Below are 27,712 nucleotides of genomic sequence, written 5' to 3' on the forward strand. Positions count from 1 at the left end.
AAGGTGTGCGTGGGGTTGGTGCCCTCAGAAAGCTCACAGTGCAGGTGGCTCTGGGGCAGGGACAGCTATGTGGTCACTTATACTCTTTCCTCTTCCTGGGCACACAGGAAGCCTACAATCCCAAGTCTGCCTGCGGTTAGGTTGGGGGCGTATGCCTGGGATCTGGCCAATGGGATGCGATGGAAGTGACATGTACCTCTTCCAGACCTGGAGCTAAAACTACCTTTCCGTGCTGTCTGTTCCACTCCCGTGGCAATCGTGGTGGCCTGCGTTGGAGATGGAAGCATCACAAGATGGAAGGAGCCTGAATCCCCAAGTCCCCACCTGGAGGAGGGCCACCTGATCCATATCAGACTGTGATGTGAGCAAGAAATAAACCTGTATTGTGTTTAGCCACTAAGATGTTTGGGGTTGTTTGTTACAACAGCTCTTGTTACTGATCCTGACTCATACAGGCAGATGACACAGACCTGGGGAGCACACTGAATCCTAGTTGGACCATAGTGTGCCAGGGGAATCATTGCCGGGCCGTGCGTGACAACCAGTGTCTAATAAGAAAGACAGAGCTGGAGCACCTGGCACACAGTGGGTGCTCAGCAAAATTGGTTGAATGCGTGAAATACACAAGAACATCAGAAAGGCTTTGTAGCGGGAGCTGAAGTCACCAGAGACCCAGAGGATGAGTGGGGTTTGAATGGGGGGTGGGAGTAGAAACAGTGACCCTGGGAATAAAGACAGACCGGTGAGAAAGGGCAAAACCCGTCCAGGGGTCAGAGGTCGGTGAGCAGTCACCCTGGCCCAAGCAAGGGAGTCGTCAGAGATGGAAGAGAACTCAGAGGCCCTCAAATTGCCAAGCTGAGCAATTTAGACCCTAGGCTCTGGGCCAGTGGTCTCCAAAATGGAGTGTGCACAACAATCTATTGGAGTACAGAAAGGAAATATTAAAATTCCCATTGATATTTCTCTCACGCCTCTAAATGTCTGTTTTTTAGTGTGTATGAAGATACTAAGCCTCAGAGAGGTTGAGTAACTCACCCAAGGTCACACAGCCGGTAAGCGTGTCACACTCCAAAGCTGTGCTCTTCACATACGCTGAGTCTTGTGCAAACAGGTGAGAGGTTGAGTGGGGGCAGAGGCAGGTCTAGGGAAGGGTGGCTGGGAGGAGTAGACAGCCCCCAGCCCTGGCTGTCCCTGCCTTAGCAACAGGCCAGCAGCCCATTGTGGGCAGAGGCCAAGGAGCATGCCCAGGCCTGCCCCCAGGACCTGTTGAGAGAAGCCGAGCAGACAGCCTCGATGGGTGTAGGCCTGCCCCAGAGCCTTTCACCCCAGGCTTCCTTCTCACAATTCCTTCTCACCTTTGTGAGCAGGAGCAGATGGACCAGGGGCTGAGAGGTCAGGATGGGCTGACAGAGAGCAATGGGGAAGAGTTTGGTACATCGGCCGCTCTGCCACCCCCACATGCTCAGCTGCCAACCCCCATGGCCCAGGGAACCCAGACACCAGCCCCACCCTGCTTTCCCACACTTCCCTGTGCTGAATTTGTGGGTGACGTCTACCTTCTGATTTATATTGCTAAAAAAACCCAAATGGAAACTATTACCAATTATAAGAATAAAGCAAATGTTTTAATTGAAATATAACATACATACGGAAAAATGCACTTAGTCTAACAGTGTTGCAGGGTGAATTTTTACAAACCGAACACACTCAAGGGTAACTAACACCTGCATCAAGAAATAAAACATTTACCAGCCCCCAGGGACTCCTTTGTGTGCCCTCCAGTCACTGCCCCTCATCAGCAACGGCTGCCCTGAACCAGTTTCTGAACTTCATGGGGATGGAATCAAGTGGAGTCTGGGCTCCACTGCGTGTGCTTTATTTTGTCCACCATTAGGTTGGGCTGCACAGCACCGCACAGCGTGCATTTCCACATTTTATTGGTCTATTCTACTTTTGGGGGACATTTGAGTTGTCCCCAGTTTTTGTGTGTTTTGAGTATTGGTGCTATGAACGTTTTGCACATTTCTTTGAGTACACACCTATGGCAGGCATGCATTTTGCTTTAAAAAAGCCCTTTCCATTTTAAAAGAAAATGTGCCTTACTGTTTTGTTTTTGCCTTAATCAAGTTTATTGAGGTGTAATTAACTATGATAAAACACACCTATTTTGAGTATGTGGGTTGATGGCTTTTGACAAACATAATGCACCCATGTAAACACCACCACAATCAAGATTCAGAACGCTTCTATGCTCCCAGAACGTTTCCTCGTATCCCTTTGCAATTATTGCCCCCCACCCCCTGCTCCCCAGGCAACTACTGATTTGATTTCTATCAGTATATATTAGTTCTCCTGTTCTCGAACTTCCTATAAATGGAATCATACAGCAAGTACTTGCTTGTGTCTGGCTTCTTTCCCTCGGCGTAAGATCTGCGAGATTGCGTTTATTGGTTCATCTACGCTGTTGCCTCGAGCAGCTGCTGCTTTTTATTGCGTAAGTTGTATGAACGCATCATAGTTCATGCATCCACTCTGTTGATGGACATTTAGGCTGTTTGCACTTGGGTTATAATGAATAGTGCTGCTATCATCATTCAGGTACAGCTGTATGTGGACACATGTTTTCATCCCTGTTGGATAAACACCTAGAAGCTGAATTGCTGGTTCATAGGGTAAGTGCACACCTAAGCTTCCGAGAGACTGCCATGCTGTTGTAAAGTGAACCACTTTACACTCTCAGCAATGAATGACAGGGCACTTGCTCCACATCCCCTTGTCAACACTTGGTGTTGCCCGGTTCTTTGATTTTAGCCATTCTAGCAGGTCTGAAGGGCAATCTCGTTGGGGTTTGAATTTGCATTTACCTAATGACTAACGATGTTGAGCATCTTTTCACGTGCGTATTGGCCATCTGTACATTTCCTTTGGTGAACTGTCTGTTCAAGTCTTCCTGCTTTTGCTATTTCCCCCCTCCCATTCCACTGCCCCTCCCCCTGCCATCTGCACCCTCTGTACCCTCTTCTTTTAGGTGAAACAGTCTCCAAACTGGTCTCCTGCACGCCAGCCGCTGCTCTATTGTGCCCGATGAACCTTCCTAAACACCACACTACATAAGTCACTCCTCTGCTCTAAAACCTGCCATGGCTCCCCAAGCCTTCAGGGGCAAGCCTCAGCTTCTCAGTCTGCCATTCGTGGCACCTCCTGCTCCCAGCCTTTCTCTCTTGCCTTCCCTAACAATCTCCTAACAATCCTCCTAATCTTCCCTAACAAACTCGTTTCCTGCCTGGTGCCCTGAGGACCCAGAATGCCTTGTTCCCTTCCTTCTCCCCAGATTGAAGTCTGTTCTAAATTAAGCCTACCTCTCTCCAGGGAGGCTGCCAGCCAGCCCCACCCCACGGGGATTCCTGGCTCCTCCGAGCTCAGCCTTTGCCTCCTTACAGTGCCTCTTAGATGTCCAGAGGGCAGCCAAGGCTTGGAGAGGGCGTCTTGGTACCACGATCTCCCTAGTTTATATAATAAAACCAGCAGCATTCCACCTTTATAAAATTAGGTATTACATGTTAATATCAAATATGTTTTGAAAAATTGTATGTATTCCCTCCCTGAAAATTCCAGTGTGTCTGAGAGGGAGGGACTCGAAGGTGGGGTAGGAAAGGGAAGGGCACCTCCTTATTCTCTGTCCTAAGAATCTCTAATACAAACAAAAGATAATTGGATTTGGAGGAGACAGCCGGGATCTGAGTACTAGTTCTGCCACTTAGTAACTGTGGGTGGCTGTTGGGCAGATAGTTCATCTCTCTGGGCCTCCGTCATTGAATGGGGTGACGCCATCCTCACTGAGTTATGGGGAATACGCAAAACCTAATAAACACGTGAAAGTCATTGGTACACTAAGGAGCCAGACCTCTGTGTGTGTGTGTGTGTGCGTGTGGGCGTGCATGTGGTGAGAATTGGTCTATTACATGGGTAAGCCCCTGAGAATACAGACCCGGTAAAGAAATCTTGCCCTTTTATACAGAATTGGAGGGACAAACTCATAAGAATTCATGAAGGAAAAGCCAAGGAAGACAGAAGGAGTCAGCCGTCAGTGTCCTTGACTCTCCTTCACAATTTGCCTCTCCTCCACCTCCCTCTCTCTCTCTCCTGTTCCTCCTGCTTGTCTTCCTCCTTCCCAAAGTTCTGCAGCTGAAAATGCTGCTGCCCACCCCATACCAGACCCCAGACCTCATTTTTAAAGAGACTTAAATGTGAGACCAGGGGGAAAGTAAAACAAAACAGAAAAAGAAGAAAGGACCCTCAAGAACCCAGAGGAGAGTTTGCCGAGCACAGTGGCTTGTGCTTGGAGGGCCAAGGTCAGCCTCCAGCAGCACTGGGTCTGGGCCTGGGCAGATGGGTAGGGCCAGGACAGGTGTGGCTCCCAAGTCTCGGGGGGCTGTTTGCTGTGGCCCCGGTTTGGGCCCTGGGTGCACACCTGGGCACCCTTGAGTGAGAGGAATTGCAGAGCGATCCCACCCAGAATGGTGGCCTCTGGATGTGTTTTCTTTGTAGCTGTCCCTTCTCACCCCAAAAATCACTGGGCTGGAGAGCCAACTCTCCATGGGTTACTGGCCAAAGCCAGACTCATAGGGGACCCCCACTCCCCCATCTGCCTGAGTCAGGCGAGTCTTTGAACTGTCTGCCCCAAGAATTTAAAAATGTTTATGTGCTGAGCACTGCTCCAGGTACTGAAGATACAGCTTGAGCAAAAGGGGCAAGGGGAGGCCCTGTGGGCACCAGTCTGCCGGCAGAGATAGGGAACAGACGTCCTCCTGTCATGTGCGGGGGCGCCTGCTAAGTGCTAAGAAAAACACTCAGGCTATGCAGTGAAAATGCTACAACAAACCCGAGCAGGGTGCGGGGGCAGGGAGAACGCGAGGGAGTTATTTGGGGTCAGGAGGTCAGGGACGGCCGTCGTGCGTCTCCTCTGGTCTCCACGCCGCTCCCCTGCCCTGTCCTCTCTACCCAGGGGCTATTCTCGCTCAGAGGTCGCCTCCCCACCCCGGGCATCTGTCCAAAACTCCTGCGGGTGATTCTGGTCCCAACTGCCAGGAGGGTGCCCCCAGCCCGGGCCGGGTCGCCAAGGGCGCGCTGCAGGAGGCGCTCGGATGCCCAGCACGCACGAACCGTGACACCCGGGACCGCGTGTCCCCAGCCGAGCGCGTGACTCCGCCCCGGCCCGCCCCCGCCCGCGCCTGGCGCCCCGCGCCTCGCCCGGCGCCGCAGACGCTCTGCGGGTTCCCCGAGTCCCCCGAGTCTTCCCAGGCCCCTGGCCAGCGCGGAGGCCATGGAGCCGGCGCGCGACGCGCCCCTCGAGAGCGGCGGGGCCGAGGCGCTGCTGGGCGAGCTGGAGGCGCTGGTCCGGGACGTGGTGAGGGCGAGCTCGTGGTGGGAGCGCCACGGCGTGGACTGCGCCATCCTCGCGCTCAGCCTTTTCGCCTTGCCGGCCGGTGAGGAGCACGGGGACAGGGCGACAGCGAGCAGGGCTGGGGTTGGTGGTGTCGCGGGGTAGGGTGATGGAGAGGGCTGGGGGAGACGGCTTGTGCCCAGAACCTCGGACAGAGGGTTATACCCCAAACCTGAAAGTCTAGTTGGGGTGCTCTGCCCTCTGTCCCCAGAGGATGGGGCACTGGAGGAGGCATGAAGGGCAGTGGAGGGGAAAGTTGAGAGGAGTCAGGGGCGGGATGACCTGGGGGGCGGGGAGGTTCCTTGGGGGACACCAGGATGGAGTGAGGAGGGAGGGGGAGAGTTTCCCCTGGACCCCTCTAGATCTATACCCCCACCATGTGGCAGGCCTGTCGCTGCCCTGGCTGGGCTGTATAATAAAACTCTCGGAGTCTCCTTGGAGAGTCACTGGGGCTCTGTTTTGGCCCAAATACTGGAGAGAGAGCTAACCTGTCCCTGTCGGGCCATAGTGAGACCTGCCTCATGGTGCCTGTGGCAGCCGGCGGGGCCAGCACACTTCAGCCTGGGCTCCCAGGGGTGGGGGCTGGGGTGTCTGGGCCCAGATCTCCAAGAACTGGAGAAACACCCTGCCCACCCCTACCTCCACTCTCCCTCCGTGCAGGGTTCCTGTGCCTGCGCTCTGAGAATGTCCTGGTCTTTGCCCTGGGTGTTACCATCCTGGGTCTGTGCCACTACACGCTCACTGTCAAGGGCAGCCACCTGGCCATTCACGGTGCCCTCACCGAGTCGAAACGCTGGAGCAAGATCTGGGCGCTTTTCTTTGTGGAGGTGAGCCTGGGAGGGGGCAGGGGTGGCTGTGGTACCCTGTGGGCAACCACATTGTTCTGGGCGGGGTCTGTCTGTACAGCTGTGTGTGCCCACATGGGCAGAGAGCTACAGCACTTGGTCTGTGGGTCCAAGTGTGCAGCGTGCACCACAGTGTGTGTGTGTGTGTGTGAGTGTGCACGTCCTCAAGCCATTGGGAGGGTGCTTGCACTGGGGGGCAGAGAACCGTGTGAGGAATGTACGAGTGTTTACTTAGGATAGTGCACTTGGCCTGGGCACTCCTGTTTTCCCTGGGGGTGTCCTCTCGCCTCTCTGCAGCACTGGGCCAAGTGATGATATAGCTTCCTCCTCCCGCCAGGACACCTGTGGTGGCAGGTCCTGGTATGTGATTGTCCTGGCTGCAGCCTTTGGGGCCTCCTGGTTTTGCCATTAGGGTTTATAATGTGAGCCACAGACAGAGGGGAGGAGGAGCAGGGGCCTGGTATCGCAGGGTCCCAGCTCCAGAACATGCCCCCCCATGCCTGGCGATGGCTGAGCCGTCCTGAGAGGCCCCCTGCTCCTCCAGGTCTGCTCCAGGAAGGACCCTTCTCTCCTGACCCTTGACCCCCATCCACTCCCTCCCTATCCTGCCTCAGCTTCTTGCCCACGGGCAAGGCCAGGAAGGCAGAGGTTTCTGGCCAGGTTGTCCTTCTTTCTGGACTTGTCTCAGGCTTCTCCAGTTCCTCTGTGGATCTGCCCCCTCCCTCCCTTCCAGATGGACCCTCACCTGGCCACCCAGGTCCCTTATGAACAAATACGAGAGCTGGTACCAGAAACAGTCCTTTTCTGCCAGGGCCTGGCTACGGTAACTAATTAAGTCAATTATTAACTTTTTATAAAGTTATGTAATTTTTATAAAACTTTATATAACTATACACACACATGTATGACATTGTGTAAAATTATACCACATCAGCTGAATGGGAGGAGACATTTCTTGCCTAGCATTCTCCTTTTCCTCCTTTTTTCCCTTCCCTTCCTCTTGCACCGGCACACATTTCTAAAGAGCAGAGGACAAGAGGAACCAACAGTTTCCTGATCCCCAGAGTCCATTTCAAGACACTTCCCTTCCCAGGGACCTCTGGGCACTGGTCCCAGCCAGGCTCTGAGGCAGGGGCCAGACCCTGGAGCTGGGGTCAGGTGTCCCCCAAGTTGGTAAGCACAGGCAGGGGAGCAACTGGGCAGTGCTGTGTGGTCAGGGGTAGGATTAGCTGTTTCAATTTTTCAGAGCTGAACTGAGAGCCCGGAGCCTGGGGCAGCAGAGGAGGAGCAGGTGTGGTGGATGTGGGAGTGCCAGCCTGCAGGGCATTTGACACACAGGGATGGCCTGGTGGTTCTCAGGCTTTGGCATGCAGCTGAATGACCTGGCTTGCTGGAGGAGAGGCCCCGGCTGCTAGAGTTAGCAGGTTCCCCAGGGGAATCTGACACCCAGCAAAGTTTGAGAACCCCCTGGCCTAGACTGCCTGGGGAACGCAGTCTCTATCGTGGGTGCTGAGTGATGGCAGGGAGCCGAGGACGCCTTCACGGAGAAGCCTTCCCAGGTTCCCCAGCTGGAGAGCTCTACCAGGACCACAGCGCAGGGAGGAGGCGGTGGTGGCGTGCTGTGGTGGCGGCGTGCTGTGATGCCGGCTGGCGCGTGCTGCAGTCAGCTCCAGGGCGGGTCACACTGATTTGTCACTCAGGCACTGGCTAAGTTGTGTGGGAGGCCTCCTGCTTTTCCGCCCCACAAGGTGTGGCTCTGGCCACCTCTGGGGAGGGTCCAGTTCCCAGTGTGGAGGAGGGGATGGCTCAGTCTCCTCAGCCCACTGGCATGGAGTCCTTGGTCTTGTCAGCCAGGCAGGGGACAGTGTTCGGGCACAGCCTTTGGACACACTGGCTGCCTGACCTTGGGCAAGTTACTTAATTCAGCATCTAAGTGTTAGCTTCTCCTAATGAATGGGAATAATAACATTACGTTCCTCCTGAAGCCAGAGTGAGGATTAGATGAGGCAGCGTCGATCTGAATTTAGGGCCTGGGCCGGACTCTTGGATGCTCACCAAGTGTTAGTGTCCCTTTTTCTCTCTGGAAGGAACCTGCCATCAGCTGCAAGGAAAGGGATAGGGGTTTTTCTCGTTTGTTTTTAAGGGAAAGGTTGACAGCGTTGTGTGTTGGTGTGTGTATGTGCGCGTGTGTTGAGGGAGCTGTTTGCTGTGACCCTGGTGCACCCACCTGTTCTCGGCATGGCACAAAGGACAAGCTCTGGCTGCCCAGGATCTCAGCGGACGGCCGGGGACCTCCCTGGATCCCTGCCTCTCCACTTCTGCCACGTCCTGATGTCTTCCCTCTTTGATCTTCCTTTTGTTGGGTGCCTGTGCACCTTGACCCTCAGGAGACACTGTCACCACAGAATGACCTAGTCCTCTAGTCTGCAGCCTCAGGTGTCAGCTGAGTATCATTGGCTTTCCTGGGGCGCCTGGTGGTTGCTGGGTTTGTCTCAGGGTCTGCTGGCTTGAGCTGAGGGTGGGACAAGGACTCCCCCGCTCTGACCCGTTGGATCTGGGGGCTGGGGCGGCAGGATGGAGGGGGCGGCTGATGCTCCAGGTTGTTCTTGTTTCTCGGCTAAAGGATCAAAAATCATACACACCTCCCCACACTAGCATGAATTTCCCTCTGAAGACCCATCTCCAGTCCACAAGAGAACGTTCCATTCCTCCTACTGATGTATCTCTGGCCCTTTCCCCAGCCCACTGTAGCCCCGGCCTTCCCCTGCGAGGCCACCCACCCCTCCCTGTCCTGGGTTATGTCACCGGGACTGCCAGTTACATTGTTGGGGACTGCCAGTGAAGGGCCACAGGAGGATGGGGTGCAGGGCCACCATGATTTAAGTACCGAAGCTTGGGGAGGATTAACTCCTGAAATCAGAGGACTTTAGGACTCTCTTGCATGTCACAATCAAGATGCTCCCCGAGTGGGCGGGGACAGGCTGTGCCACTTGCTAAGCGCTTTATTGTGTCTCTACTTTAAACCCTCCTCCAGAACCAAGAACCCTCAGCCTGTTCACAATTCTCGAATGTTCTTTTCCCACGAGTTCAGTGTGACCATTATCCTCTGGGCCGTCTCTCTGATCTTCTCTCTGTCCCCACCCAAACCCCGAGGGGTGTTAGTCTGATTTTTTTATTTTAAAAATTTATTTTAAAAATATGATTTTTTATTTAAAAAAATTTATTTAGAGGGCTCAGGTCTGCAGTACAAAATATACTTTTGTAAAAAAATTTTCAGTTTTGAAATAATTAAAGATTCACAGGATGTTGCAAAAATAGGACAGAGAGGTCAGGTGTAGTCTTCACCTAGTTTGTTCCAATAGATACATATTTGCAGAACCAGGAAATTGACGTTAGTATAGTGTGTGTGTGTGTGTGTGTGTGTGTGTGTGTGTGTGTGTAGGTGTGGGTGTGTGTAACCACATTCACCCTGAGCCAATCTTCCTCAGAAAACATAAAAAGTCCTGATTATACTAGTTAACCCTTCTTGAGTGCTGACTGTGTACTTTACATGAATCATCTCATTTAACATTCACACCTCCCTGTGAGGTTGAAGCTATTATTAAACCCACTTTGCAGATGAGGAAACACTGCTCTGGGAGGTTAAGTCACTTGCCCAAGGCCGCTCAGCTGGCGCATGGTGCAGCCTGGGCTCAAGGCACGCAGAATGTGGCTGGCGCACCAACGAGGTGGGGTGGAGGCTATGAGAGCACAGAGAGGAGAGCACGGCAGGGACACTGGCAATGTCTGCAGATATTTTTGACTCTCACACTGGGTGTGTGTGCGTGCGTGTGTGTGTATTACTGGCGTCTAGTGAGTAGAGGCCAGGGATGCTGCTAAACATCTTACAGGACAGTTCTCATACAGAGAATGACCCAGCCCCAAAGGTCAGTGGAGCCGAGGCTGAGAACTCTTGGGCAGAGTGTCCAGAGGTGACGCTGCCAGGCCAGAAGCAGGAAGTTGGTTTCAGACGGAGCAGAAGTACAGACAAAAGCATATGTAGAGGAAACAGCACAGTGCATGAGGGACCCACAGAAATCTGGGCTCACTAGAATCTAATGGGGACCCTGGAGAAAGGGGAGCAGGGAGGCCCATGTGCCATCAGAGGAGCTGGGAGGTTCCCAAGGACAGGGCCTCAAAGGGGAGAGAATCTTGTGAGAGCTCCTCGAAGGGCTCAGCCCGGCCCGCATCCCGCCCGCTCCCATCAGGACGAGGCACCGGGGCTCCTCTGGCTTCGGCTCCTCTCTCATCCAGAGGTGCTAACACATCACCCTTTGCCCACAGAGCCTGCCCGAGAGGCTGCCTGGTCCCTGAGGACTCACACTCAGGGCCTGTATTCTCACTGAGCAGGGCTGCCAGATGGAGCAAATAAAAATACAGGACGCCCAGTAAAGTTGGAACTTCAGATAAACAATGAACGCAGGCAATATTCGGCATATACTTCTACAAAAAATGACTGGCTGTTTATCTGAAATTTGAATTTATTTGGATGTCTTATACTTTATCTGACAAACCAATTGTTGCGGCCCGTGGAGTCCTAGAGGCCCCCACCACTCTGAAGCCAGCCATGAAGGGGCTGCTCCGCCCCTGGGAATCAGTGAGAGAGTCTGGAGGGAGGAATGGGAGCTGGGCAGACTCCAGCCCAGAGTCCCTCCTGCCCGAGGGATGCTGCCCCTGGGATGACCCACAGTTCCTCCTACTCATCCTGTCCAGGCCTGCAGGCCTGGAGAATACAAGGATCCTGGGCCCATTCCTGGAGTGACCCCACTGTGCCCGGCCCTGAGCTGGAAACCTGACTGTTGCCCATGATCCTTCTTACTCCTCCCACTCCTCATCCTCCCCCCAGATCCTGCCTCCTGCATCCCTGCCCTTCCAGTCCTAAGCATCTCTCAGCTTGCCCATACCAACAGCCTCTGGCCCTTCACCTGCCTCGTCTTGCCCTTCCCCTTCAAATCCAGTAAGGTGACCTGTTTAAAACCCAACTTTGACTGCATCTTAATTTTATAATGTTTTTTAATCCTGCAAAGTATTGTTTGTTTAAAAAATAAAATAAAAGGACAATATTGGAGGATGTGTAAGAGATTGAGAGCTGCCCTTACTTCCTAGGAGGAGAATGGGGCAGCCAGGGGATGGAGTAGGAAGAAGACTTGTTTCTATGCAATTTTTGAATTCTGAGTTATCTCAACATATTACTGGTAAAAAATAAAATTCAACTTTTTTTTTTTTTAGGAAAATTGGCCCTGAGCTAACTAACATCTGTGCTAATCTTCCTCCATGTTGTATGTAGGATGCTGTGACAGCATGGCTTGGTGGCAATGTGTAGGTCTGTGCCTGGGATCTGAACCCCTGAACCCTGGGCTGCCAAAGCAGAGCACACAAACTTAACTGCTATGCCAGTGGGCTGACCCCTCAACTGAGTAAATTTTAAGATCAAATTGGCTTTATCAAATGACTCATGAATCAGGCAGCATCTCATCTAGCAAGCAGAGAGATACTCCAGGGAGTTATGCAAAATGGAAGACTTTGATAGAAAGGAGGTGGGGCAAGGAAGTCATTAGCAAAGGAAAAATGAAAGATCATTGGAAGGAAGTATGAGTTCAGGGTGATGATGGCTTCCCATTGGCTGAGCTGTGGCATTTTCCATTGTCTGGGCTTGTTGCTGGGCCAGAAGAAAATCTTCCTTCCTCCTGCTGGGGTATTAAAGTAGAGACAACTTCCTGTTGGAGGTGCGAGTTACTGTCTCTTCCTGTTTAGCGTAACTGAGCACAAGTCGTAAGGCATGAGTGTTCCCTCTCCAGGCCTTCTTGACTCCAATTTTAGTTGAGGTTTCCTTTGCTAATTTTCACATTTTTCCCTTTTGATCAAGATCTTTTTCTGAAAGCATTACTGATCAAGAGTCAGGTTTTCTGAATTCAGTAGCCTTTGTCCCTTGATGGCAGGAAGGACCTTTCCTGGTTGTGGTGTCCCTTGTCAGAGGGAAAGTGCATGGATGGGAAACCACTTAAGGCCGCATTTGAGTAACAAGAATGGGTAGTAGGGAGAACTCTCAGGTGTTTCTCACCCGTAGTCTATATTTTGTCAAGGTCATTAGTGTTGGAGATCATCTCGAAGTGGCGAACCAGCGTCACCTTGTTAGGACGTCATTTTTAGGGACTGCTGCATTTACTCATTTAAGCCAGGGGGTTAGTCAGGTTTTTAGCACATGTGGGAAGAGAATCTCCTAGCCTGAAGTAAAAAGTCATTCTAAATGCCTTGCAAAGATAGGTGCTGCTAGTGAGATCTAGGGAGTGGGGGGAAATCTGAGCTCGAGAATTATGGATAGATTGAAATCTTTGATGACAGTTCCAGCAATCTGAAACGTTACCCTCCTAACAATGGCCTGGGAGATATGGATGATGGCGTTATCTTTCCAGGTCAACGCCAGAGTGAAGGAAAGGAAAAGAAGAAAAGGTTTCATGTTTAGTTAAAGTATGAAGTTTTGATCTGTCGTCTTGGGTGGAAGCAGTCTACACCAGTGTCAGCTACTTCTCTTCCTTGTCAGTTTGGTTCGGAGGTCTCCAGCATCTGTACGGGACCAGATGTCAGGTGGAGACTTCTTTAGCTGTAAGATATGTATCCAAGGCTCAATGCCTTCTAGTTCTGCAGCAGTGTGAGTGGTCAACAGTACTTGGTAAGTTCCCTTCCCGTGGGGCCCAAGGCTGTCTTCTTCTGGTGATGTCTCCAGAACCTAGTCACCAGAGTCCAGACTGTGACTAACAGGATCCTTTGAAGTGGGATCTGGGAAAGCTTCTTTAACGTGTTGAGGATAGGCTTGAGCACAAGACATTAAAGACTTCCAGTAGCTGGTCCTACTAGCATGAGACAATAAGGAATCGGCATAAGGTTGTCTACCAATAGACATTGGTCTGCTGGTGACTGTCTCATGTGGAGTGAGTTTATGTTTCCTGAAAGGGGCTCTGTGAACAGTTAGCAAGACCAAAGGCAATGCCAAAGGCAAGGGAACCCAGTAGTTTCAGTAAGTTTAGAAATTACAAGTTTGAGGATCCCATTAGTTCTCTCAACCTTGCCTGTTGCTTGAGGCTGATAGGTACAGTGATCGTTCCAACAAGTTTGCAAGCCTTTTGTTAAGGCTCACATAATTTGCCCAGTGAAGTGGATGCCTCGATCACTGGAGATTATGGAAGGTATACCCTAAGTGGGAAACACATTCTCTAACAGTTTCTTTGCCACCATGAGGGTATCCGCCTTGTGATGAGAAGGCTTCAATCCATCCAGAAAACATACATACAATTACAAGAACATATTGATAACCCATGATAGGTGGCAGTTGAATGAAGTCTGGATGCAGGTATTCAAAGGGTCCGGAGCGGGAAGGTTTGAGGTCTCTGGGGACAAAAATCGTTTTTCCAGGATTATGGACCTGACGGGTCAGACGTGGCTGGTAGACTGTTTTTGCCGTTTTGTAGAAGTCTCCCCACCAATGTTGATCCATAAATTCAGTCATCTTAAAGGCACTGTGGTGGGGGAAGGAATGCAAAAATGGAAACTGAAAAATGGGGTTTGCTGGTGAGCCAGGAAGAACCAAGTTGCTGTCTTTGGTTTCCCACAGCCCCTACTGTTTGTTTAATTTACAGTTATTGTTTACCCATCTTAATTTCTCTGATTCGGGAGCAGACCACTGACATTTTACAAGGATACCAGGATGGCAAAAGTCTAGCAATGAGGGCTCATTTTTTGCAGAAGCAGGATGGACTTCATCCACATTTGCCAAAATCTTTATAGATTCTGTTCCTGCTGCCTTTACATAAAAATGAGCTAGGGCATTTTCCTATTCTAAGGTTCAGTCCTTTTAGTGTGAGCCTCAATTTTGATGACAGACAACATTTTAAGAGAATAACAAGAATTATGACTAATAACATTATACGAGGACATATCAAAATTTTAGGATTTTGATGTAATTTTTAGAACACATATTAAAAACATTCACCCAGGCAACTTAAGAAGGTTTATCAACACTTGTTTGACACTACTTCTCATGTAATTTAACATAACAACTAAACCTAATTAGTTTAATATCTCCCTTTTTATTAGGAGGGAGAACAAATCCTTTGGAATGTTCCAGGGGTCCTCTGGAAAACCTCAAAGTTAGTTTGTGGTCAAAAGACTTCATTTTTGGAATTTGATTTTCAGAAGCTTGTCAAATATGTATGTATATGTTTTAAAACATTTGCCTAAATAAGATCACAGATCATCATGAAACTTAATTATCTATTTAACCAAAGTGATGATAAAAGATTTCAAAGGCAAATACAGAAATTATTTTGATAAAACACAAAATCTTTGTTTTCTAGGCAGCTTAGTTAAAAAAAAAAACACCTTTTACAGTCTCTTATCAGGAGCAAATCAGTAGTCCAAGAAAACTCTGTTCTTTTAGCAGATGAAGGAAAATTAAGGTTTAGTTTTACATAAGTACACGATTGATATTAAAACCTATTTCCAAAACTCTTATAATAACGATCCAATTTCTAACCAACTTGACTAGACAAGGTAAAATTCTCTTTCTCTCTTCCCGATTTTCTATTTAATTCATCCTTCATAACCAAAAGTTCTAGTTTAGGCAAAATTACTTCTCATTTCCCTTAACAAAAATGCAGCTCCATACCTCATATCTTTTCTTAACCAAAAACACATCCCACTTTCCTTGAATACAGAGCTGTTTCCCTTATTATTTCTAGTAGCTTTAATTACATATATTAATTAGAATTCTTAACCCTTAGAAGCCTTAATTTCTAGTGAAAACTAAGAAGTAAGCAATTGTGAACTGTCTTTTATATTAACATTCTGTGGCTTGGCAAGTTTTATAAATAACTTTTGTAATTTTTAGAAACATGCTTTTCTCAAAGTAAATCTCTCAGCGTGGCACAAGACATGTTTACTAATAGACCCAAATATCTCAAGTTCTCCTGTGATAAAGAGCAAAAAGTAGATAATTCTATGTTCAGTAATTAATGTTTCTGTGTTTTATCCTTTTTGGAAATGATCTATCTATTCAATGAATTTCCATCATTTAATTTTACAAAACTTTAAAGTTTCAAGTTACCAAAAAGATTTGGGAAACCATTTTTAAGTGCACATACCATAACATGTGATTATTGCTAAAAAGTTCACCTAAAAACATTTTATCCTACTTATATCTATTTAGTTGAATAGTTCTTAACAAGTATGTTTGTATTACCCATGAAAACTTCATGAGACGTTAGACAAAGTCAATTATAATCCCAAGCTATTTTTCCTCCTGACAAATTTTGTGACACACATATCATGAACTTATTTGACCCTTAGTGAACTTAGTTAGAATAAAAATATTAAACTTCATGCTGATAACTCCAAAGACAGGCCTATTTTAATTAAACCAACAAACTTCAATTAGCTTTTATTTGTTAAAGATTAATCCTAGATCACGTGAACTTGAAAAGCATTTGGGTTAGTTTCTATATTTCTGAGTTTTAGAATAGCCAATCCTTACAAGTGCTTGACCTTCAATGCAATTAAATAGAGTTCTTTTACAAATTAATTTTGGCAGTCCCATCTGGAGGTGGAAAAATATCACACATCTATGAGATACACATATATAGACATACGTAGACAAACAGAGACCTTTTAGTTACTAATATTTGTGGAGTAAACACTAAAGATTTTACATTTGCCCAATTTCTAAATATTTCCTCCTCTTTCTTTTTTCTTCTGGTGAGAACCATTTGCATTTGAAAGAATAACTCTTAGGTCTGGAGAAGATCACAGAGGCACAGAGAAAAGTATTCAAGTTCTCTCCTCCAGGATAGTGTTTTGGGGGCATATTTGCCTATGATGAGAGGTCTAGGGTAATTACAGTTTTTAAGTGCAGGACAATTCTATTTCTAATGTCCTGATCTTTTATAATAGCTACAAGCATTTTGAGATAAATAGGGAGGTTTTGGGGTTGGCAAAAAGGACAGCTGAACTCTGAACCACTCTCTAGAGCCATACCTTTGGCCCTGCAAATATTTGCAAGACAAAGACCGTTGTTTCCAGTTCCCCAAAGCACTGGATTGTGGCCTCAATAATAAAGACGCTGACCTGCCCTTCCAATTACATTTACTCCAATTTGCTTCTTTCCCTCTGGGGACACACTTTATGGGAGGAGGCCTCAGAAAAGCAATTCCTGTCAGGCTCGGAATATCAGCTTCCAGTTTGGCCAAAGTTTTGATATTAAAAAGTTATTAAAAGCTTTCAAATAGCTTGTCAGGTTTCAGCTGGGACAAACAGTAAATATTTCTGGCAGTAGTGAACAACCCCATTAATTTCAATTTTAGTTTTCCCTTGGCTGTTTAAGGGAATAACATAGCAGTTTTCAAAACAAAAAATCCCTCAGTTTCATCAGCTCATTTAAGATGATGTTGAAGAATTTGCATAGGGCCTTCAAGGACAATCTCCTTTCCAGTTTCCCAGTTGATTACAAGTGAGACATCGATTTCTGGACCAGTGCCTTGATAAGGGACCCTTAGGAGGGTGAAACGGGGAAGGCCTAGGTGGTTTTTTTTTTTTTTTCTGCTTTATCTCCCCAAATCCCCCCTGGTGCATAGTTGTATATCTTAGTTGCAGGTGCTTCTAGTTGTGGCATATGGGATGCTGCCTCAACATGGCCTGATGAGTGGTGCCACGTCTGCGCCCAGGATCCGAACCAGCGAAACCCCGGGCTGCCGCAGTGGAGCGTGCAAACTTAACCACTCGGCCACGGGGCCGGCCCCTAGGTGTTGTTTTAGATACCTTTTGTCTTTAATTTTTCATTAGTTTTTTGCAACGAATCTTTCAGAGAAGGTATTTTGGAATCTTGAAGGCTTTTGGAAGCTTCTACATACCGTTTAAAAATAAGTATCCCATTGTGTTTGTTCAACCTGGGATCCCTTGTTCTCAAATGCGTTTTTTTAAATGAACGATTTTGTCTAATTGGAATATTCCCCATAGTGGCCATTGTAATTCCAGATTGTTTTTAGTAAAATCCTGCCGTCTTTTTAGACGCCTGCAACTTCTGGGACTATAGTTGTTACCACGCAAAGGGCATGATCTGCTTGCTGCGAGACAGAAGTCAGTCAAGAGGCAAGATGGTGGCAGAGAAAGGGCATTTTATTCCAGCTTGCTAGCAAGAGGGAAGATCGCTGACTAATGTCCAAAAGAACCATCTTAAGAGGGGAACAGAATCTTGAAGCAGTTATATCGGCCAGTGGGTTATACGGGAGGTTAGGCATGTTGACCCGGGAGTTGCCACACCAGATCTTTCAGTTTTCACTGATGATGGCTATCAGCATAGACTCTCTGTTTGGGGGTCATCACATCCCTAAGAGCTCAAAAGAACGAAGTTATCCTCTTATTGCAGCTGGGAGGTATATGCACCAGCAGGGGGTCATAAGATCTACAGAGCAGGTGGATCTCCTGGAGGGTACAAATCCAGCTGGGTTAGTTAGTCAGAGGTCATTCAAAGTTACAATATGGTCTCTTTTCTACAATATGGCCTCCCTTCTGTCAACTTTGTGTTGAGCCAGTTTCATAGTTGTTAAACATAAAATAAGGAGGTATGTTGGAAGTTGGCATGCTCAACTCTATATAAGGGGTCTTCTGTCTTTTAGCTAGGCTTTTGAGTTTCCTGGAGCCACACTAATAATCCGGGGAGCAGGTTCTCCAGTGAACCTGCAGGTTACAAAGAATGGGGACTGTGGACTGATTCCAAACAAATGGGGAACTGCAGCTGCCACCAACAGTTCCCAAAGTGGAGTCTGGGAATCTAGGGTCAAAACCAAAGGGCTGGGGGGGCTGGCCCCGTGGCCGAGTGGTTAAGTTCGCGCGCTCCACTGCAAGCGGCCCAGTGTTTCGTTGGTTCGAATCCTGGGCGTGGACATGGCACTGCTCATCGAGCCACGCTGAGGCAGCGTCCCACATGCCACAACTAGAAGGACCCACAATGAAGAATATACAACTGTGTACTGGGGGGCTTTGGAGAGAAAAAGGAAAAAATAAAATCTTTAAAAAAAAAATAAAAAAATAAATAAAAAAAAAAAAACCCAAAGGGCTGGGGTTTCTTTTTGCCTTCTGAGATACCCACTTGGCCATAGCCTTTATCTACACAAAACAAGATAAACATGTCCACCTTACTGTATTCGTAGTAACCAAGAGATATTACTGCATCCTGGCCACAAGAAGGTCCTGTGTTCACCACCATCAGTTCCCATGGAACCTTGGACTGGAGAAAGGATTGGACCAGCAAACCCCAAGGACTGGGGACTGAGGACTGATTTCAAACAGAGTGGAGAACTGCAGCTAAATGGTCAGAAATCCCGATGTGGAATCCAGGGACTGAGCTAAGGGCTGGGGTTTTCCATCTGTGGAATTGCGGTCTTGGGTCTAGGCAGAACCATTGGCCAGCCCAGTTGACTCTGGGCAGAATCCTCCACCAGCTTAATTGGGCTCTAGAAAGAATTCTCTACCAGCTCAAGCTGACCTGCCCTGTTAAGGAAAGCCAATTAGATTGAGAGCTCGAACACAAAAAAGAGTGGAGCTCAGCTGAAAGGAACTCACCAACAGCCCTCAGAAACAGTGAGAAAGACGGTGAACTCAAAAGGGTTCATGGGGGCCACAACTGTTTCTCGTTGTCCCTGAATCCTGTCGGAAGTTTGCTTTGGTCACACTGCTGCCACCAATCTGTTAAAAAACAAAATTCAACTGAGTCTGAAGATCTAATTGGCTTTATGAAATGATTTATGAATTGGAAAGCATCTCATCCAGCAAGCAGAGAGATGCTGCAAGGAGTTACACAAAATATGAGGCTTTTATAGAAAGGAGGTGGGGGGCAAAGAAGTCATTAGCAAAGGAAAAATGAAAGGTCATTGGAAGAAAGTAAGAGTTCAGGGTGATGACAGTTTCTCATTGGCTGAGCTGCAGCATTTTCCATTGGCTGGGCTTGTTGCTGGGCAAGAAGAAAATCTTCCTTCCTCCCTCTGGAGTCATAAAGCAGCAATACCTTCCTGTTGGAGATGCAGGGACTGGGCTCTTGCTGTTTGGGGTAATTGGTGAATGGTAGGATGGGAGAGCTTCCTCTACAGGCCTTCGTGGTGATTATTTTAGTTGAGGTTTCCTTTATTAATTTTCTCATTACCTATTCAAAAAATAAATTATTTTTAAAAACTACCAACTTAGACAACTACCATTGGCCACTGGCAGAGGTCTGAGGATGCTTAAGTGAGCAAACAATTAAATGAAAAGGAACAAATGAGAGATTTGGGGCCCCCAATGAGAGATGTCAAGGAATTATACTGACATCCTCCCCTTGCACATGCTGGCCACTTGCAGAGCCTGAGCGCTGCTAAGAGATTGGGGCTCTTAAGTCTTCCTGAGGGGTACAGAGTATGGCGATATCAAGAGGCAGCACCAACCTTGAGCTTCTGGAACTTTCTCTGGGTCTGGATGTGGGATCCTTTTGGGTGAGACCTTTACATAATCTTTTACAGCAGGACAGTCCGTCCTCCAACTACCTCCACAGCCTTGTGGCCATTCTCCACTGCCCTTTGATTGATGGGTGCGCATGCACATTGAGAAATGCTGCAGTCTGTGCTGTCGTCCCCTTCTAGCCCAAATCCACCCCTTTCTCTCCCTCTCTGGAAAGAACATCTGGATGGCAGTGAGAATTCCAGTGTTATAGAAATAGGGTCAAATCTGGGGCTGGCCCCGTGGCCGAGTGGTTAAGTTCATGCGCTCCGCTGCAGGCGGCCCAGTGTTTCGTTGGTTCGAATCCTGGGCACGGACATGGCACTGCTCATCAAACCACGCTGAGGCAGCATCCCACATGCCACAACTAGAAGGACCCACAACGAAGAATATACAACTATGTACTGGGGGGCTTTGGGGAGAAAAAGGAAAAAAATAAAATCTTTAAAAAAAAATAAGGTCAAATCTGCTCTTATTCACATAAAAAGGCAAATCATACACAGACTCTGCAAGTGTGTGCTGAGTCACAAATCACGCGTTACGTACTGCAGGGTAGCTTGTCTCCCTGCAGCCTCGAATCTGGCACTTGGCTGAGAACCTGACTGAAAACCCCACCAGGGCCCTGAGGGTCAAGTTCTTACCATGCTCACTCTGGCTCCGTCTCCTGGCATCGCTCCTCCAAGTGCCGTTAGCTGCTGGTCTTCAAGGTGATGCGGAGCTTGTGCCAGAAGGAAAATGAACTTTGTCACTAAGCAGACTGCTGCATTCAGCTGACACTTGATGAAAGAAGCAAGGCAGATAAGATGGGCCCTTGGAGCAGAAGTGCATGGAAGGAGCAGTTAACAACAGTTGCTTCTTCCAGTTCCATGGGGCAGCACCGTGAGGTTCAAAACACACCCTTGCAGGGCTTGGGCAGAGGCAGGCGAGCCCCTGAGGATGTCCCAACAGACCCCAGCTGTACCCCCTTGTACCTGCTGCCGAAAGTTTCTGTCTCAACTTGAACCAACCACGTGGCCCCAGTGGTGCATCCTCTTGAGCAGGCAGAGCCTCTGGAGACCAGCAGGCCTGGAAGAGACATCACTTTAGTTGACACATTAACTGCCCACCCTCTGCAGCCTCCCCCAGGTTCTGTTCCTCTGTGATGTTACAAAAACAGAGAGCAAAACCTGCCCCTCGGCGTGTCACAGCGTCCAAGAGCAAAGCGCCTCGTCCTGTTTTCGTGGACTCCACAGCAATGCTGTCCTTGAATTAGCATTTATCTTCCTGCCCTCTGCCTTCCGAGGGGCCGTGCAGTACTGGTTTGACTTATCTTCCTGTGTCTGTTGTAAAACTGCAGTTATGACGTCACTAAGTGTCCTCCTCAGTGTCCTTTAGATAGAGCCTCTGGCTACATTTTGGCTTCGTTTCGTTCCAAGGGGGAACGTCTCTGCAGACACAGTGTGAAGACAATGTTGTTCCTTATCTTTCTTCTTCTGCTTTTACTTCAGCTGCCCGAACCCAGTGCCTGGGTTCATGCCCCGTTGCAGTAAGTGGCTCATCTCAGCGGTCTCACGGCTTATCTTGCTTGGAATCTGGGTTCAAATCCCACTTCTGCCATCTACTTAGCTGAGTGACCTGGGGTGGTCATGTGACCTCTCTCTATCTCAGCTTCTGCTTCTGTCACCTGTGAATAATAACGAATAATATCACTACTGACACCCTGCGCTTGGAAGATGGACAGATCCTGTCTGTAAATTGCAGAACACTGAGCACTCAATGAAGGGTGTTCTCTTGTCTTTGCTCAGCTCAGTGATTGACATTGGGAAACCCTTCACGTTCTCCTGGAAACAGGCAGGCAGCATCTTCAGTAAAATTAGCAAAATCTTCTGGCCTGGATAAAATATGGGAAGAGGCTGATAGCTGCATGTTCATTTGCATAATCTGCATAAGAAAAACCTTAGTGTTTCTTTTGCATTCAGAATGTCTGTTCTTCTTGGAGTCAGAGAGTTGCTGTTGCTCTGAGCAGCTTCAGAGAATCCCACGGAAGGCGCATGCCAGAGAAGACACCCCTAGGGAGAATTAACTCGGCCGCCACCAAGGCACCCTCACCCTGGGTGCCACCCTCATGGACAGTTCAGGAGATGGCTTCCCTTTGCCCCCAGACCTCTCCCGCACCTCTCCTCTTGCGGCTGTGGGCTCAGAATACAAAGTAGTGTTATGAAGGTACAGATGTTTTCAAGATAATCATGCACAAAATAATTGCAGTAGGATGCCAGGAGCTTCCCCTGCCACGTGTCCACTTCTCTGACAGCCTTCTTGGGCTTGCAGGCCTGCCTGGGTTGTCAGCGGCAGCGTGGCAATCGTGGGGTGTCGCCTCCACCTGCAAATGCTTTTCATAGCCATGCCAAGTGGATGCAGTTGTTTTGAGTGGCTTCTGCTTTGTGGTCCTGGATACCTGGGAGTTGATGATCAAGGCTGCTTAGCTGGGGGTGTGAGGCAGGAAGGCCCTGGAAATGCAGCATCTGGGGAGGGTGGAGTGTTCTTGAGGCTCCCAAAGGTCCTGCTTTGCTCAGCTCTGCCTGATGGCCCCGGTGCCCTTTCTGCTTCCTTCCTCCAGGTATGCACGGCCTTCACTGCAGAGTACGGCAGGTACGGACACGTCAAGATGCACCATGGCTACACCAACGTGCTGGGCCTGGGGGACTCCAGCACATGGAGGCTGCCTTTCCTCAACCGCTATGTCTACATGTTCCTTGCTCCTTTCTTGATCCCCATCATAACCCCACTGGTGGCTGTTGGTGAGTATGTCAGGGCTGGGCCCTGCAAAGATCTGGTCCCCTCTTCCTTCCTTCCCCTCCTGGCTCCGTGGAGGCTGCTTGTGGAGGAAGCTAGGAGACTTGAGTGAAGTCTGGACAGAAAGTTTCTGGGACAGGCAGGCAGGGTGGAGAGAGCCTTGGACCTGCGGCCAAGTTTGGCTTTGCCACTTACTGGCTGGTGACCTCAGGCAGTAAGTAAAGTAAGTAGAACTTAACGTCTCTGAGTCTCAGGTTCTTACCTGCTCCTCAAAGGTGGCGTGAAAGCATTATGAGGTCACCGATGTAAAAACACTTTGTAAATGCCTCGTACTGTGTTGCGTGTTATAATTTTTAATATTATGGGAGCAATATACAGTGGAAGCAGCAGGGGCTAGGGGGCCCTCAGTTCAAGCCCCAAGCCACCACTCACTATCAGAGTGACCTTGGTCAAGTTGCTTAACACTCCATTTCCTCCTCCATCACATGGGTGAGCCTACTTTTCAGGGCTGTGTATGGGTCAACTGAACACACCTGGGTCACCCTGTTTACACCACTGAGCCACGAGGAGCCAGCTCTGTTGGATCTGAGCCTTGTGCATCCCTCCCTCCATTTCTTGCTCCTTCTGGCAGAGCGGCTGAGAAAGGTGGAGCTCAGGGCGGCTCTGTGGACGTTTGGCCTGATTTTGCTGGGCCTTTATTCTCACTACTGGCTGCTCCTGAACGTGTCTGGCTTCAAGAGCCCTGGGTCGGCCCTGGCCTGCATGCTCCTCACCAGATCCCTGCTGGCCCACCCTTACCTCCATGTCAACATCTTTCAGGTGAGGCCTCCCTGACCCTGGGTGCTGCGGGGTATGGGGAACATTCTCCAGGTGCCTGACCACAGGCTGGACTCAAGGTTCTGGGGAGAGAGAGGACACCTGTGTGGGAGGGAGGCTCACCTCCCGTCCAGGCCTCTGCTCTTCTCTGCGGGCCATCACAGAGAGTTTTGGTCTCAGGTAAGGAATTTGCTTCTCTTCAGTGCTGGTTGCCATTCATGCATGGATCAGAGGTTTATTAAGAACCTTATATGCATAGGGCACTTGAGGAAGCCCTGTGGGGACACAAGTGATTAGGACCCCAGCTCTTTCCCTCAAGGTGCTCACTGTGATAAGCCCAAGTGAAGTGAGGCAAGGGCCATCACAGGGGGCCCAGCATATGCCGTGAGGTGGCGCATGGAGGAGCTGGGGATGGCAGGCCTTCATGGGAGGCCAGGGGCTCGGCCCCCAGTTCCAGGGCTGTTTCTGCAGGGATGGACCTCGCTGTGCTCCCCTGACCAGTGGAGACCCGGGTTAGAGCATGCTGTCTGTCACCATCCCAGTGCTCCCCACAAAAGCCCTCAATGACGTAGTCCCATAATCGTGTCCCACCTGCACGTCCTGCTAGAACAGAAGCTCTCGTTCACTTCGGCATCCCTTCGACCTAGGCCAGTGCCTGGCAGAGGAGGCATTCCTATACACCTGTTGAATGAAAAAATACATGAGGATGCACGAACTTGATCTTGAATGATGAGCAGGATTTTGATTGGTGAAAAGAGAGCAGAGAAGGGTTGCTTCAGGATGAAGCAAGGGCATGGTGACATGAGAGCAAGCAGTGAGCAGTCACAGACTTTAGAGTACCCAGGGATGTGAGGGGTGCCCAGGCAAGCCCCTTATTGTACAGATGGAGAGAGAGGCGCAGAGATGGGCGAGACTGAACTCAGGACACAGGCGGGAGAACCCCAGCCTCCTCATGCCTCTACCAGGTCGCCCCAGAGTCGGGTGAGAAGGGCAGAAGAACCCACTGGGTCCCCGAGTGCTAGGTGAGGATGCCTGGGGCAGGGTGAGGAGGGGCAAGGTCCCCCGGTCCAGCCCAGGGTGTGACTCGTGTGTCTGTTACAGCACATCGGGCTGCCCATGTTCTCCCAGGACAAGAAGCCCCGAAGGATTCACATGATGAGCCTGGGCGTGCTTAACCTGCCCCGGCTGCCCGTGCTGGACTGGGCGTTCGGCCACTCCATCATCAGCTGCCACGTGGAGCACCACCTCTTCCCCCAACTCTCTGACAACATGTGCCTGAAGGTAGATGAGGTCGGGCTGGAGCAGCTGGGATGCAGGAACTATGTGAGGGCAGAGGGGGAGTGACCTTCAGGGTTCTCTGACCAACTGGCCTGGTCAGAGGTACCCAGGGAGGGCAGCACAGTATACAAGCAGCGGGTGGGGGGTGGGGGGAGTGTTTCTGATCAGAGACACCTGGGTTTCTTCCTAGCTGTGCACAAGTTAACTGAATGTCTCTGAGCTTCAGCTTTCTCATCTGTAAAATGGGAGTGAGCAGGGCTTACGCTGACAGGCTCTGAGGATGAAATGAAGAAATGGATGGGAAATGTTGGGCACGCAGGAGGTACTCAGTAAAGGGTGCCATGACTTGTGCCCCCGTGTGCCAAGGAGGCCTGTCACACAGTCGGGAGCCCTGGGGAAGGATGGTGGCGAGACGGCCCCCCTTTCCCTTGCCTGCTGGGAGTGGGGAGGCAGGAATTCTCCAAGCCCCTCCACTCCTCAGAGCGTCATGGAACAAGGCAGACAGGAGCTGGGGCTGCGAAGAGGAAGCGCCCACGGGGGTGGGCCTGCCGCAGTCCTGGCTCAGCAGCTCCTCCTCCCACCCATCTTCTGGCAGGTGAAGCCGGTGGTGTCCCAGTTCCTCCATGAGAAGCAGCTGCCCTACAACGAGGACTCCTACCTGGCTCGCTTCTGGCTGTTTCTCAGTCGCTACGAGGAGCTCATGGTGCAGGCCCCTCCCATCACTGAGCTGGTGGGGCTGCAATGAAGGGTGGGCCGGCACAATCACCCTGCTCCCCCTCCTAGGCCCAACCCTGGCTCTCCCGCTTCTGCTGGCCATCTCTGAGGATGGGAGGGCTTGGGCCCTTCCACAGTGGGTGTGGCTCAGTTGCTGATGGTGGCCCATGGAGGTGCTGGGCGGGCAGTATGGCAGAGCTCATGCCAGGGGGCTGGGCTCACCTGTCCTACTTGCTTTTCTGGGTTTCAAGGGATATCTGGAGGAAAGGAATAAAGGTGGCGAGGCATTCTGGTCAGTCTGGACCTTGGACAACTTCATCTCAGGACTAAACAGCTGGATTCCTGCCCCCGCTCTGTCTGAGCCTTGATAGGGCTAAGGGACAAGGGTGACAGGGGTGCAGAGAGGCCCTGTGCAGGGGGAAGGCTGGGAGGAGGCGCCGAGAGAGAAGGGTCAGCCCCTTGCCGAGGGCCTCCCTGGAGCCAGGAGAGCCCCACACTTGGTTGGCCATTGCTTCCTCCTGTGCCCTTTGAGGCTCTGGCCTCTAAGGAGCCCTCTCTCCAGGGACCACGGTGAGAGGTTACTTTTGGCAGAACTCCCTAGTTTTTCAGCCGGAGAAGCCTGTGCCAGACACTGGCTCGGCAGCTCCCAAGAGTCACAGCATCAGAGAGATCAGAGTGTGTGTGTCTCGTGGGGAGAGCACTCCAGGGGAACTAAGGGGAGAAAGGGTGTAAATAGCTTTGAGCATGGCCTTCGCTAGCTCTAGAAAATCTACTTTGTTCCATGATGTCTAGAAGGGGTAGACATGGAAGCAGTATCAATTGAGAGAGAGAAAAATTACTGGGAGGGTAGCTGAGATGGGAGGGGTTTATGGGAACGGGTCTGGAGGACAGATGGTCTTAAAGAGGAGAGGAAGGACGGTGGGTGCAGATACAAGAGCTGGAAGTCAGGGGCTGGGCTGGGCTGGGAAAGGATGGTGTGTAGCCTGGGAGTAAGGTAGGAATATAAGGGAACTACTCATGTCAGCCAGAGGAAGAGGTCAAGGTGCTGGGGGACACCACTGAGTCAGCCTAAAGTGGGCAGACTTGAGAGAGGGCTGGCAGTTGCCCTGCTTGGGGGCTGGATGAGAGGGTGCAAGGAAGGACCCAGCTGGAGTCTGAGGGAGGGACAAAGGAGGCCAGAGCAGTTAGTTTCAAACAGGGTTTTGCACCTTGGCACTATGACATTTAGGCTGGATAATTGTCGTCGGGGCCTGTCCTGTGCATTGTAGCATGTTTAGCAGCATCCCAGCTTCTACCCACTAGGTGCCAGGAGCCCAAGTTGTGACAATCAAAAATGTCTGCAGATAATGCCAAGTGTCCCCTGGGAGGCAAAATCATCTCTGGTTGAGAACACGCAAGTCATGTTCTGAGCGCATAATTGCCTTGTTTTTCAGTGAAGTCCTTGGGCAAGGTGAAGGGCATGCTGACCCTGATGATGGGGAGCCTAAATGCCAACAAATGGGATGGCCGGAGGGGTCAGATGGCAGGTGACAGCATTCTTTAAGCCCGGTCCCGTTGGAGAACCCATCTCTGGTGTGGTCTTAGGTGGCTCTGCTGGGTAGCTGTCATTTGCCCCTTGAGATCCATTCCCCACTCTTCTCCACCCCGCCTTCCTCTACTGAAGACCACAGCTCCTGTCAGGCGTCCTCTCCTACAGCTACTGCTCTCACTAGTTCCCAAACAGCTCCCTCCTTTTGCTCCTTCAGGGCTTGGGGTGGTAGTGGCTTCCAGCTGTTGCTAGCCCAGGGGTGCTTCACTATTCCCTTAATCCTGCTCATATCTCTATACAAACTTCCTTCATTAAATTCTCTGCAATCAGCCCTTCTGAGTGTGCCATCTGTTTCCTGCTGGGAGGCTGACTGAGAGAGCAGAGTTTTGGATCCAGACAGCCCTCTTGGAACCAGGCAGGCTTGGCAGCCTCCCCAGCCTACTGCTTTGCTATATGTTATTGCTGCTCTTTCGAAATGCATTAGCAGCTCAGAAATGGCCTTAAGGTCTGGGAGTGTGATTAATCAAACTGCTGATTCTCCATATGAAAAATGCAATGTCAGAAAAGGCCCCATTGCACAGTCCTGGATAATGATTAAAACCATCCTAATAGATAACCAATGACTCATTGTTATTGATTTGGGCCTGAGTGGGGAATGAGCAGCAGCTGGAGGCCCTGGTACCAGACTTGGAGGTACCACAGACACACGGGAACAAGTCACTTGATTGCTTTGAGGCTGGATTTTCTGTTACTCTGAGTATG

At 49.9% G+C, this 27,712-nt stretch overlaps 1 protein-coding gene and 1 long non-coding RNA gene across 2 annotated transcripts; one reads left to right on the forward strand and one right to left on the reverse strand.

Annotated features, from left to right (window-relative positions):
* Positions 1-4,948: 4,948 nt before the first annotated feature.
* FADS6 (fatty acid desaturase 6) lies at positions 4,949-27,566 on the forward strand. The gene is made up of 7 exons (XM_070225999.1): positions 4,949-5,486; positions 6,104-6,270; positions 22,439-22,619; positions 23,246-23,433; positions 24,532-24,711; positions 25,304-25,456; positions 26,856-27,566. Exons 1-6 carry the CDS (start codon positions 5,324-5,326, stop codon positions 25,451-25,453), a joined length of 1,029 nt encoding a protein of 342 aa, XP_070082100.1. The 5' UTR covers positions 4,949-5,323; the 3' UTR covers positions 25,454-25,456; positions 26,856-27,566.
* Positions 19,088-21,124, reverse strand: LOC138916106 (uncharacterized). Its single transcript, XR_011422829.1, has 4 exons — positions 21,009-21,124; positions 20,814-20,907; positions 20,484-20,560; positions 19,088-19,513 (listed from the first exon to the last, which is right to left on the reverse strand). It is a non-coding gene; the product is annotated as an uncharacterized lncRNA (long non-coding RNA).
* Positions 27,567-27,712: the final 146 nt, after the last annotated feature.

The sequence above is a fragment of the Equus caballus genome, chromosome 11 (genome assembly GCF_041296265.1).
Source record: "Equus caballus isolate H_3958 breed thoroughbred chromosome 11, TB-T2T, whole genome shotgun sequence".
Taxonomy (NCBI): domain Eukaryota; kingdom Metazoa; phylum Chordata; class Mammalia; order Perissodactyla; family Equidae; genus Equus; species Equus caballus.

Excerpts from the sequence above, each read along its gene's own strand:
- FADS6 (XM_070225999.1), top strand. The coding sequence starts at position 5,324 with ATGGAGCCGGCGCGCGACGCGCCCCTCGAGAGCGGCGGGGCCGAGGCG. Across the intron at positions 22,620-23,245 it reads AACCCCACTGGTGGCTGTTG|AGCGGCTGAGAAAGGTGGAG; the intron begins GTGAGTATGTCA and ends TCCTTCTGGCAG. Across the intron at positions 24,712-25,303 it reads CTGACAACATGTGCCTGAAG|GTGAAGCCGGTGGTGTCCCA; the intron begins GTAGATGAGGTC and ends ATCTTCTGGCAG.